This window comes from Aquarana catesbeiana, linkage group LG03 (assembly GCF_042186555.1).
Source record: "Aquarana catesbeiana isolate 2022-GZ linkage group LG03, ASM4218655v1, whole genome shotgun sequence".
Classification (NCBI taxonomy): Eukaryota; Metazoa; Chordata; class Amphibia; order Anura; family Ranidae; genus Aquarana; species Aquarana catesbeiana.
Genome location: NC_133326.1, coordinates 534,184,973 through 534,198,996, shown reverse-complemented (window position 1 = coordinate 534,198,996; position 14,024 = coordinate 534,184,973). Strand labels below are relative to the sequence as shown.

At 43.7% G+C, this 14,024-nt stretch overlaps 1 protein-coding gene across 4 annotated transcripts in view; it reads right to left on the bottom strand.

The window, feature by feature from the left end:
- The window catches only part of PTPRO (protein tyrosine phosphatase receptor type O), a 139,473-nt gene that overhangs the window by 109,707 nt on the left and 15,742 nt on the right, over positions 1–14,024 (bottom strand). For 2 of the 4 annotated variants that reach the window (XM_073621319.1, XM_073621320.1), the window contains exon 1: positions 9,541–9,847. The exons of 1 other annotated variant lie outside the window; for it this stretch is intronic. In XM_073621319.1, coding sequence (XP_073477420.1) covers positions 9,541–9,618 — 78 coding nt within the window. In that variant the 5' untranslated portion in view covers positions 9,619–9,847. Of the gene's footprint in view, positions 1–9,540; positions 9,849–14,024 lie in introns of those variants that run through there. One more of the 4 variants, XM_073621316.1, reaches the window with a different exon arrangement.

Below are 14,024 nucleotides of genomic sequence, written 5' to 3'. Positions count from 1 at the left end.
TCTTTTGGCAATATACTGAAAATCCAATAAAATAACTATTAGTAATACTGGTGATCCTATCCAATATTTAGCTCCTGTGTATAACTGGAATAATGAAGATGTATAGCTAACAGTTTAAATGGGAAGGTAAACAGTTCTGAGAAGAGAAAATCCTTTCCTGGGAGCTCAATGTACTGTATGAGTAACGTCGCGTACACACGAGCGGAATTTCCAACTGAAAAAGTCAGAAGGGAGCTTTTCATTGTATATTCCGATCGTGTGTATGCCCCATCAGACTTTATATGTTGAAAATTCTGACGGACCTAGAAAAAGAACCTGTTTTTTCAGACGGAACCAATTCCTATTGTGAAAACCGCTCGTCTGTATGCTGTACCAACGTACCAAAAACAACGCATGCTCTGAAGCAAGTACGAGACGGAAGCTATCGGCTACTGGCTATTGAACTTCCTTTTTCTAGTTCCGTCGTACATGTTGTACATCACCGCGTTCTGGACGGTCGGACTTTGGTGTGACCGTGTGTATGCAGGACAGCTTGAGCGGAATTCCTTCGGAATTCCATCGGAGAAACCTTCAGAGTTTATTCCAAAGGTAAAGCCGCTCGTGTGTACACAGCATAAGATGCTGAAATTAATTTTGTATTTACCTAGTATCTCATGTAGCAGTTGACCCACATTAGGAAACTTACAGCTTTTACAGGTGTCCAAACTCAACTTGTCTGCTTTTTGTTAGCACCGATCATAAAATACCACAATATATTTTAGAGTGACTGGTTGTACCTGCAAAGTGTTTAAGAAAACCCCAACCTCCTACAAGTCAGAGCATAGGCACATTCCCTGCCTGCATGCAATATTCTCAGTGCCTGCACAGCCTATTAACAGGCCTGAACATCAGTGGTGTAGGAACAGAAAACGTCGTTTCCAGGGCCCATTGGACTTCTCTCCTTCCCTGTTCTCTTGCAGGGAAAATATTTATAGGCTGATAAGGAAGCAAAGTGTGCCATGGGTAAAAGTAGGTTAAAAATTAGATAGAAACATTAATCAAAATGTAATATATATGTTTTAAAGAAAAAAAGTAATTTCATAATGATCTAATAACAATCCAGCTCATGAAAGTCATCATCTTTTTTCAGTAAAACAAATAATGTAAAAGGATTTTTTAAATATTGAAATTCTTTCTTAATCTGCTTTAAGGGAACAGGATCTGATTTTTTTGGGGGGAGGGGGGGTTAACAAACACTTTAAGTGTTTTTATCTTTTCAGTATGTGTTAGTCAGCTTATATTAAATTAAATCATATTATGATCACTGCTACCCAGATGTTCCTTTATATAAACATTAGTAATAAACTTTGCATTGTTTGAGATTAACAGGTCCCACAGAGCATCATTTCTAGTTGGGACCTTCATTAACTGTACCATAAAATTGCCCTTTTACTGTTTCAGCAGTGCCATCACTTCAGTCAATGTCAGGAATAACACTGTGCCAGCCCTTGCAGCCCTTTCTATATGTGCAAGGAGCTGAGTCTCCTCCTCTTCATTAACACTGGATGGCCTGTAACAAACTCCAATAATTAAAAGCGAAGTCTTTTTTGTTTTGTTTTTTTACCTAGGTGGATGCAGCAATCTAATCAATCTAATGCTGCATCTATCCCCCGCCAAATCTAAGAGAACCGAGTGATCAAACACCACCGATTGCTCAGTTCTCAGTGCTCTGTCAACAGAGAGCTGGTGACTGTCAGACTCTCTGCTCTGCCCCCCACCCCGTGCTCACTGGAGCGCTGGGATGTGGAGGGGGTTGGAGCGGCTGGCTCAGCCTCTCACCAGCTCACTGAGAGGCTGAGCCAGGCATCTGGATGGATCCTGACCATATTATCACAATCTTTCCCCAGCCTGGACTGGCTCTGTGACGTCAGCGGTCTCCATCCTGCTGTCTGCTGAAAATGGGTCACAGGAGTGCAGAACAGACTGTAATCCTGTGATCCACAGGAGAAGTACAGCCAAACGAGCTTTGGCTGTACTTCTCCTTTAAAAGTGATTGTACAGGCATATTTTTTTAATAACAAACATGTCATACTTACCTGCTCTATGTAATGGTTTTGTACAGAGAAGCCCTGACTCTCCTCTGCTTGGGGTCCCCTGCCGACGCTCTTGCCCCCCCCCCGCAGAGAGAGTGCCCAAATAACGAGCCGCTTGCTATGGGGGTGCTCGTTCAGGCTTTCTTCTGAGTCTGACTCTGTGTGTCCACAGACACACAGAGTGTGGCTTGGCCCTGCACCCCGCTCCCTCCTGACTGGCTATGATTGACATCAGCGGGAGCCAATGGCTCCTGCTGCTGGGTCTGAGCCTGTGAGGAGGGAGAGCCACTGCTCTCGTGCTCATCGTTGAATTGAGATTGAGCCCAGGTAGGTATGAGGGAGGCTGTGCTCAGAAGGTTTTTTTACCCTAATGCAGAGAATGCATTAAGGTAAACAAAAAAACTTCAGCCTTCATAACCACTTTAACTTTGAAGTATGCACATTCACATGTAGTTTCACTCATAATGCTTTAGCGCCATCAAACTCTCCATCAACAAGGTACTCTTTCACACTCGCTTTGAGATCACTTCTCTGATTAAGAAGATAACAGGTTAGCATCAACTCAACACTAGAGGGAAATAGCTCCCCCTGCAACAGTGCCACACAGTGTCTCCTGATTGCAGGAATAGGTAGATATCCAGTTCCTGGCTACATAACATTAGAACTACCACCACATAACCACTATCTTCAATTGTTGCCCAGGAATGCTTTCCATTTTCAGCCACTGACCCTTTTATTTTTCTGAAAATTTGATTTTATATTACCTTCATAATTAAAAATCTATCTAATAAAAACTTGTTTGCAGTATCCTGATTCTAAACAGCAAGCTATTTGCAGTCTATAGATCTTCTACAGGCCACCTCTGGGCTAATCTCAGGCAGCAACTGGCTTTAATAAATGAACTTGCTTCTTCCCCAAAATTTCTACACAGTTGAGTTCAGCTCCTTCAGCAGCTCACAAAGGCTACACCTATACTAACAAATCAATTATCATACAATTGTGTGGAAAGCAGTATTTTTGGTCTGATTTTCGGATAGTGTGTACGGGCCATAAGGCACTTCCAGTGGGGTAGCCACTGTGTCTTCAGGCCTGGGATCTCTCCAGCATCACCTGTGTTAACTGAGCTACCTTGGAATTCTCTGTGAGGGGTGCTGTTTATGAGGATAAGCACAAGAAGCTGTTTGTGTTTTAAACTGTATTGCTGAAGTAGTGATTCTTAGCTGGACTCTGTTGCTATAGAATCTTATAGAGTTATGAAGCTATGCTGACATATGTTACCCTGACTGAACCAGAGAGACATTGTTGTGAAGAGTCCATGTCTGTGAAGCTTTCATAATCTGTTTTGTATTACTCTGCAGTTTATGCATGCTCTTTGCCTGACTTTCATTTATTGTACATTGCACCTGTTTAGTAAACTGCATGTTACGGTTACTCTCTGATCACACATTTATTTATTTTATTTATTAGGAGGTACATATATAGCAGCGTCAATTTACGCAGCGCTTTACATATATATTGTACATTGACATCAGTCCCTGCCTCAAGGAGCTTACAATCTACAGTCCTTACAGCGTTCCACCCTAAAAAATTTAAAAAATGTAACCTATAAACAAACATTTGGAGGAAAATTTTTTTTTTTACTTACCCTAAACGTCCTGTTGCAATGTGGTCCTCGAAATCTGCCACTTCCTGGTCCGCAGAGCTACTGGAGACTTCCTCCCTCGTCTATGCTCCTGGGAAATGATGTGTCATCATTTCCCAACAGTCTGTGGGCAGTAAAGTACTACAGCCGCCATTGAATAGCGCATGCACGAGATCGAGAGGTGCATGCTGGTTGCCCAAAGATATTCCAGTAAGCGACCTCGATTGGGCTTCACATGCCCACATTCATGATGGAAACGGCCACAAACGGAGGAATTAAATATTACAGTAGGAAATTTATATCTTTGAACAATCGATCAAGATCATTGTATACTCTTATTTGAATTTCACTAGCAATAATACTAGGATCAAAAAAAATATACATTTTTGCCGTAACTCCGCTTTAACTCACATTCATACATACACATACTAGGGCCAATTTAGACAGGAGCCAAATAACCACTTGCCAACCATCGGCCGCAGTTGTACTGCGGCAGAATGGCACGGCTGGGCGAAACAACGTTATGTATGGTCGCTTCACCCTGCGGCCACTAGGGGGCTTTGCACCCCCTGCTCGCCCACAGAGCCAATGCGAATGTCTAGTAGTCGCGATCAACGCCGGGCTCCCGCGATCGCTCGGGGCACGCAGAGAACCGAGATTCTCCCCGGTTCTCTGAGGGGAGAACAGACAGATCGTCTGTTCATACAGGGTATGAACAGCAATCTGTCATCTCCCCTGCACAGTCCCCTCCCCCCTTCAGTTAGAACACACAATAGGGAACACATTAACCCCTTGATTGCCCCCTAGTGGTTAACCCCTTCACTGCCAGTGACATTTTTACAGTCATCAATGCATTTTCATAGCACTGATCGCTGTAAAAATGCCAATGGTCCCAAAAATGTGTAAAAATTGTCTGACGTGTCCACCATAATGTCGCAGTCCTGATAAAAATCGCAGATCGCTGCCATTACTAGTAAAAAAAAATTAATAATAAAAATGCCATAAAACTATGCCCTATTTTGTAGACGATATAACTTTTGTGCAAACCAATCAATATACGCTTATTGTGATTTTTTTTTACCAAAAATATGTAGAAGAATACATATCTGCCTAAACTGAGGAAAAAACATTTTTTTTTTAAATATATTTTTGGAGGATAGTTATTATAGCAAAAAGTAAAAAATATTGCGTTTTTTTTTTCAAAATTGGTGCTCTTTTTTTGTTTATAGCGCAAAAAATAAAAACCGCAGAGGTGATCAAATACCACCAAAAGAAAGCTCTATTTGTGGGGAAAAAGGGACGTCAATTTTGTTTGGGTGCAACATCGCACGACCGGGCAATTGTCAGTTAAAGTGACGCAGTGCCGAATCGCAAAAAGTGCTCTGGTCAGGAAGGGGGTAAAATCTTCCGGGGCTGAAGCGGTTAATCTACTGGCATGCGTTTGGAGTGTGGGAGGAAACCAGAGTACCCGGAGGAAAGCCACACAGGCACAGGGAGAACATGCAAACTCCAGGCAGGTAGTGTCGTGGTTGGGTTTAGAGCCCATAGGAAGTTTCTTACAACGATTCAATAGTATGTGTTCAGTGCCAGGAGAAAAATTAAGAAAAAAAAAAAGGAAAGGGAAAACTTTTTTCTTTTAACAAAAATAATGTGATCCTGTTAAATGCTTAATACTACACAAAATTAGGAAATATTTGTTTGGTTCTACCTTACTCACAATGATGAATCATTTTAATCTCTGCGATACAGATCTAAACAAACAGTTAATATGATGTGTCTCAGCATAAAAAAAAAAACTGTAAAAGCTTGGAAAACGATGGGACTAAAACAAACATTGTTTAATTAGCAACCAGAAACTCCTGTGACAGAAGTGCCAAGTCAGTGCACATTCCTGCCCAGCTCAGCAAGTGGCACTTGTTGATCTGAACTCCTCCACACCTCAAAAGATTTCCTTCATTTAATGAAGGCGAAATGAAGAGGAGCAATGGGACTGGCTAACATCTAATACCATTAACTATATACTGCAACTCTTAGCCCTCGTTCTCACCGGTGTGATTTGTCATCCGATTTGACAGTTCCAAATCACATGACAAGTCGCACCCACTTGCCGGCAATGGAACTGTTCAAATTGCAGCTACTCATGTCGCAATGCCTTTGAAATGAGACTTCTGTTAGGGCTCCTTCACACGGACGTGTCCGTGTACGGAGCCCGCTCTGCTCAGTGGGGGATCGCTCCATCGATCCCCGCTGAGCAGGCAGATGACAGGTCCGTCGCTGCACACTGTGACCTGTCAGAGCGCCGCTCTCCCCTATGGGGGATCGGATGACGACGGACCCTGGAGTCCGTCGTCACCCGATCCGATCCGCAGATGGATGGAAAAGTAGGTTTTTCCTCTGTCACACTTTTTCGGATCAGAGCGGGTCGGATGTCAGCGGACATGTCAGACATAGAGGTCTATGGAGCGTCCGTTCAGGTCCGCCTAAAAAACTGAAAGGCGGACCTGAACGGATCGTCTGTGTGAAAGAGGCCTTAAACAAAGTTGCATGCCCCAATGAAATCGGAGGTGCAAATCGCACTGATCTGGGCCTTTGAAGTCGCACTGAAGTCGATTTTAAAGCCGCACTGGTGTGAACAAGGCCTTAGGGCTCTTTCACACGGGGCGGATCAGTGATGATCCTCCCCGTGAACACCCGCTTGCTCAGCGGGGATCGCTCCGCCGATCCCCGCTGAGCAGGAAGATGACAGGTCCATTGTTGCACACTGTGCAGCGACGGACCTGTCAGAGCGCCGCTCTCCCCTATGGGGGATCGGGTGATGACGGACCGTAGTGTCCGTCGTCACCCAATCCGATCTGAAAACGGATGGAAAAGTAGGGTTTTCCTCCGTTACACTTTTCGGATCAGAGCGGGTCGGATGTCAGCGGACATGTCACCGCTGACATCCGACGCTCCATAGGGATGAATGTATGTCCGTTTTTCAACCGAAAACGGAAGGATGAAAAACGGACATACGGATCCCTCGTGTGAAAGAGGCCTAAGGCCTAGCTCACACTTGTGCGGCTCTGCAAGCCATGTTTTGCGGGGGCACAGCAACCCATTTATTTGAATGGACTGCTGTGCCTCTTGAAAACACAGGCTAAAGGTCCCTGTTCCATATTTTAGATTGCAACTCGCAATGCGGTACACAGTGCGGGAAGTGGCTTATGCAATTTCCAGTGTGCATGGGTGCCATTAGGATTGACACATATACAGTGTTTTTCTGTGCAGGTGGGTGCAGGAACAGATGCGAACCTGCAGCGGGAACCACCCGCACAAGTATGAACCTAGCCTAAAGGCCCATACACGTGATCAGAAAATTGTACAAAAGATACAGATTTTGAAGCGGTCGTACGATAATCTGATCATTAGTACACAGCTTTCGAGAGCTGATCACGACAGTTCATCCGATATTATGCAATGGGACAAACATGAAAAATGTTCATGTACGATACCAGATAGTACGATTTTCGTTTCATCAGTACAGTTTCCGCCCGAAAATGCAATCCAAATACAGTACGATACATTACATCATTTCTGAATTCTTATTCTATCATAGGAGAATTATTCATAACTTTAGTAAACTCTTCATTTTCGATATGAGACTGGCATGCAAAAAAACGATGATTCATCCGATAATCTCATTGTGTGTATCAGGCATTAAGCTGGCCATAGATGCGTTGTTTTTTTTCTGTTCAACCAGGTGAGCTAAAAAATGAACAGATTCCTCCATTCTCACAAGCAAGGTGTATGGAGGAAACCTCTTCCGACCGCTAAGATGTTTCACAGCAGGACTCTTCACTCTCAGAATGCACCGATCGGTGGCTGCAGCCAATTGACAAAAGCTTTCCAACATTCCAGTTTAACAGTGTTGATCTAACGATTGACTTCTGTCAAACAGGAATAACCACACATGAATCTAACTATGGCCAGCTTTACGCTACAATCACACTAGTCTATAAGTGATCTGGGAAGTATAAACTTTATTCAGATCAGGTTTTCCTGCATTTAAATGTACTTTTGTTTATATGAGTTTGTGTGCTTAGACACATTCAGAATATCTATTCTGTCTCTCGACACACAGAAATCTATTTTTTTTCTATATACAACGAATTGGGAAAAATCACATATCAGGGTACCAACAACCAACCCTTAGAAAAGTGGTATAAGCTATTCCCTATTCTACAAGCAATTTTACTCAAAGGAAATGGACCCAAAGTGACCATATTGAAGCTGCACAGTACACTATCCGACCAATGAAATCACACAGACAATACAGGGGCAGCAATAATGTTCTGCATACAAAGACACACACCATGCCAGCAATGTCCATTATACAGAGATGCACAGAGACACTATACGGTAATATCCACTATACACAGATATTACACGGTAATGTCCTCCCACACACACTATACAGTAATGATATAGATATAGATATATATAGATATATATAGATATAGATATAGATATAGATATAGATATATATATACCATATATTATACATATATTTATTATACTAAATTTCCCTTATACACAGATACATACACACATAATATGGTGATGCCCACTATACACAGATACACACATACCCTAAGGTAATGTCTCCTCTACACAAATACACACGCACACACAATACTATAATGCCCCCTATACACAGATACACATAGAGTATACAGTAATGTCCTCTATACACAGATACACGTAGAGTATACAGTAATGTCCCCTATACACAGATACATGTAGAGTATACAGTAATGTCCTCTATACACAGATACACGTAGAGTATACAGTAATGTCCCCTATACACAGATACATGTAGAGTAGACAGTAATGTCCCCTATACACAGATACACTTAGAGTATACAGTAATGTCCCCTATACACAGATACACTTAGAGTATACAGTAATGTCCCCTATACACAGATACACATAGAGTATACAGTAATGTCCTCTATACACAGATACAAGTAGAGTATAAAGTAATGTCCCCTATACACAGATACACGTAGAGTATACAGTAATGTCCCCTATACACAGATACACGTAGAGTATACAGTAATGTCCCCTATACGCAGATACACGTAGAGTATACAGTAATGTCCTCTATATACACATACAGGTAGAGTATACAGTAATGTCCCCTATACACAGATACATGTAGAGTATACAGTAATGTCCCCTATACGCAGATACACGTAGAGTATACAGTAATGTCCCCTATACACAGATACACGTAGAGTATACAGTAATGTCCTCTATACACAGATACACGTAGAGTATACAGTGATGTCCCCTATACACAGATACACGTAGAGTATACAGTAATGTCCTCTATACACAGACACATGTAGAGTATACAGTAATGTCCCCTATACGCAGATACACGTAGAGTATACAGTAATGTCCTCTATACACAGATGAACAGTAAAATCCCCCATACACAGATACATACACACAAAATCGGTAACATCCTCTATACACAAATACACACAACACACTATATGATAATGTCTCCTACACAGATACACACACACACTATGCATATAGACTATAGGGTCCCCTATATAATGTCCCCTATACACCGATACAAGCACACTATACCGCTTATGACCCCTATACATAGATACATGTGCACTGTATGGTAACGTCCTCTGTACACAGATACATTTCCCCCATTTACAGATATATAAACAGTATAAATTCAGTAACAGTAAATTCCTTCTTCCAGATGCTGACACACTGTGAGCAGATAGTAATAAATAGTAATAGAGAGAGGCCATTTCTCACCTGAACCCAGAGCCCCAGTATACACAGAATGGAGGGAATCATTGAGGCGTACAATCTTCTCCTCTGCTCCGTCACCATTGATGGGAAGTGTCAGTAGACAGACAATAGCCGGGGCTTGGAATGTGGAATGGAGGCCTGATGTTAGTGTGTGCAGCCAGGAATCATTGAGGAGAAGACAGAGCCGAGATGAGGAGACATCTGCATCTCCTCTCATCAGGACCAGAGAGATCCCTCCTCACATGACATCATTCTCTGCCAGCTCACTGCCCCTCCTGCAGCAGATTATTCTATGCCTTCCACTGCACACACCCAGGATTGCCTTCTCACTAGTATTAAAGGATGCCAGGATGTGTAAATCCCATGGTGCCCCTCCCCTCCCCCCCAATCCTCCATACTAATATTCCATGATGCAGGGCACGCAATATAAACCCCTCTTCACCAGCAATAAATGATGCAAAACAGTTTGTATATCCAAGAGGCTTTTCTCAATAAAAATTACATACTGCTGGGCAGAGTATATAACATGGAGCCCCTCTTATCTAACTACAGATGTTGCTGTGCAGTGAATGTATCTAGGGTTCCCTCATCATTAAAACAACTCATGTTTCTGGGTATTGATTGTATCCAAGATCTTCTCCTTACCAATAATGTATGGTGCCAGACACTACATTCACCCTATATACCTCTCCCACAATATTACACAATTCCAAGCCATGGATATATCCAGGTGCCCGTGTTCACCAATGTTTAATCATGCTGAACAATGTATATACCAAGGGGGAGCTTCTTCCCACCAATACTGCACAATGCCAGGCATTTTATATACCCAGCAGTCTCTCCTTACTAATATTACAGAATGCCAAGCAATGGAAATACCCAAGAGGCCATCTCATTAATATTACACAATGCCAGGCAGTGGAAATGCTCAACATACAGTGTACACACAGCAAACATATGCCACAGTTTTTGTATCTACACTCGCAGAAGTGCCTAACGCACAGAGTGTGGGTGTAAGGAGTAAGTAATGACCAAGTCACTGTACACAACATAACCATAAATTACCCCCTTCCTGCCAGGGCAACCCCCCCACATCCCCCACAGTACAGATCTCAACAACCCCATTTTCCCCCCAGTACAGATTCTCCCCCACTGCCCTGAATCCCCCCTCCCAGCCTGCCACCTCAGTATAGACCCACCCCCTCAGCCTAACCCTTCAGACAGACCCCTCCCTCCCGTGTCCCAGTACAGAGTCGACCCCCTCAGTACAGACCTTACCTTGTACAGACCACCCCTTCCATTCTAAACCCTACCTCCCAACTGTCCCTGATTTCGAGGGACTGTCCCTCATTCGTAACAAAGTCCCTCTGTCCCTCTTTCCTCCTCATTTGCCCCTCATTTTGGTCTGATCTATATAGTTGTATATAAAATGCACTACTTATCTATCAAAAGGTGTTTCCCAGTGCTAAACCTTTTTTATCCAATTTCTAAATTGCTGCATTTAAAAATTTCAAAAGCCAGTATGAAGGAATAGTAGTGGTAAAAAAGCACTTGTGGGTTCAACTAATCATTTTTTTAGTACAATTCTCTTTTAAGGGGGGCGTGCTAGGATGTGTGTCCTATGCATACATACTTTTGCTAATAGATGTCCCTTATTCCCATCTCAGAAAGTTGGGAGGTATGTATCCCCTCAGTACAAACCCCCAAAGTATAACCCCCTCAGCCTAACCCTTCAGCACAAACCCCCAGCACAGATACCCTCAGTACAGTTACCCCTAATATAGACCTCTTTTGTGAGGCCAGTTACATATAGCTGTTTAGCAAAGTCTTTAGCCTCTTCCAGTCTAATGAAAACCTCCAAGGCCAAAGATAGCTGACATCTTTCCATTGATAGTGGGTTATGAAGCATAGTGGGTGCAAAGATGGTGAAAGTCATTGGGCACCGGACACTTCTTGGATGTAAAAGAGGTTTTATTTCTTTTAACAGTCCTTTTTTGTATTTTTGGGGGAAAGAGGGTTAGGACCAGGACACTCTTAAGTAGTTATAGATTCAATTGGCAGACTCCGAGACTTTAATAGGAGGACAGCCTTGCAGGGAAAGGCCCCAGCATGGCGCCACATCTGCACATGCAGGAATGCTGTCTCCTATTGCAACAGTCTTTAACAGTTCCAAACTCAAACGTAACAGTTCTTTCAACTTCATTATAACTCCTCCTTGTAGTTCTTCAACCCTGAGCTCCCGGTCTCTAACTAGACCCACTGGTTCACTGACTCAGAATCCCTTGAGCTCCTCCAATCTTTGCGGTGGTATCTCTCTCAAGCCTCACCCGCGCTTCCCTGCTGGGTCCCTAGCTTGGCACTCCAGATACTTCTCAAGCTTCACCCCTGCTGACCCGCTCGGTCCCTGGCTTGACACACAAAGCTGCTCTGCAAGCGTCATATGGGTCCCTGACATGATCACCACCTGAAGTTTCCCAATTCTCCACCGTGCCCGTTCGGTGAGAATACTGCTCTGGTACTTGCTTCAGTTACTCACTGTGGTCCCTGGTAAAGGTGGTTGGTCCCTTAGTGGCGACAGCTCTCCTTCTACCTCCGACAGGTTCCCCGGCCGGCACTTTTGGTTGGATTGCAAGCTGCAATCCCAACCTTGCGCTGCCCTCTTACTTCTGGATAGGCCCTCACACAGCCTGGCAGCCGGGCAGCCAGGTGGCACAGAACACAGATCACCTGACTCCACCCAAATATATAGGCGCTTCCGGAAGGCGAAGGGATTCAAGAAAACCCCTGCCCATTGGCTTAGATACCCCATATACCCATAACCTGACCTTGGATTGCCCTTCTCATATCTAGTACCACCAAGCACCCAGCCACCTAGTGGTAGAAGAGAAAAGTGCAACAAGGCCAAACTTAGGGAGAAATCAATAGACCTCTATCAATCAACCAGGATAACTACTCCTGGCAAGTAAATTTGTGAGGAGCACCCTGCCTAAGATACAGAGTGCTACAGCAGGAAAACTGTTAAAGTGGTTGTAAACTCTAAGACCCCTTTCACACTGGCACCACTCCGCGTTAGCGGTAATGCACCGCTAGTTTTAGCGGCACTTTACCGTCGTTTTAGCGGCACTTATCAGCCACCAGTAGGGCACTTTTAACCCCCGCTAGCGTCCGAAGAAAGGCGCTTCAGCAGCGGTGCCCATTAATTTCAATGTGCAGGGGCGGTGGAGGAGTAGTGTATACACCGCTCCTACACCTTTCCAAAGATACTGCTTGCAGGACTTTTTCTAACATCCTGCAAGCGCACCACTCCAGTGAGAAATCACTCAAGCTTTCACACTGGGGCTGCAGGACAGGCATTTTCCAGGCGCTTTACAGGCACTATTTTTAGCCCTTTAGCGCCTGAAAAACGCCTCCAGTGTGAAAGGGGTCTTACATATACCTAGTGAGATGACTGGCCTCAGGTGATACACACAACAAACAATTCCTTCTACATAACTTGTACCTGTTTATCAGCAGCCACCTCTACAGCTGTTTAACGCCTTGACCTCCAGAAGTTTTACCCCCTTCATGACCAGGCCATTTTTTGCTAGATGTGTGCACTTCATTATGATCCGATTATAAATTCGAACACATTTTTGATTATTCTGAGATTCTGATGTATCTGAATCTCCGAATGAAATAGTAACGAATTTCATTGAAATATGTTAAAATTTGTTTTGTTTATTTGTTTTCTAACAAATTTCAACTTTTCAGAACGATTAGAATTCAGATCGGTCGAAAAACGATCGACCGATTCTAATTCTGTGTAAAGAAATAGCTGGTTGTTAAGCAGCAGGCTGGGAACCCAGCCAGCCGGCCGCATCCTTAACAGCCATGAGGTGGTTTTGATAAAGCATGAATCCCGTGTGAAACGCGTCAACCTTTTTTTGTCCCCTGCCTATGTTTTGTTGTTTTATCAAGTTTTAACAATAAAGCCCATTTTTGCATCGTGTGGGAGTGCAGCCATTCGTCTTTTTTGGTTCATTCAGTTTCTGCTGGCAGTAGCAGGGCGTGCACCCCTAAAGATTATGGTCTGTCTCACTCACCTGGTAGTAGTGCTTTCTTTGTCCTTAACAGCCGTGAGGCATCATCTGTTAGTGTGCATCCCCACTGACCAATGATTGTAAAGATAAAGAATGCCGGCAATAGAAAAATGTTAAAAAACACAGCATGGAGGTCCCCCCATCCATACTAGGCCCTTCGGGCACCAAAATAATAAAAATGGCATGGGGTCCCCCCAAAATCCATAGCAGACCCTTATCCAAGCATGCAGCCCGGCAGGTCAGGAGGGGGGGTGAGCGAGGCTTCAGTGTCTCCCCTGAACCACCAGGCTACATGCCCTCAACATGGGGGGGTGGGTGCTTTGGGGCAGAGGGGCTCTGTGCCCCCCCACCCCAAAAAAAAACTTGTTCCCATGTTGATGGGGACAAGAGCCTCTTTCCAACAACACT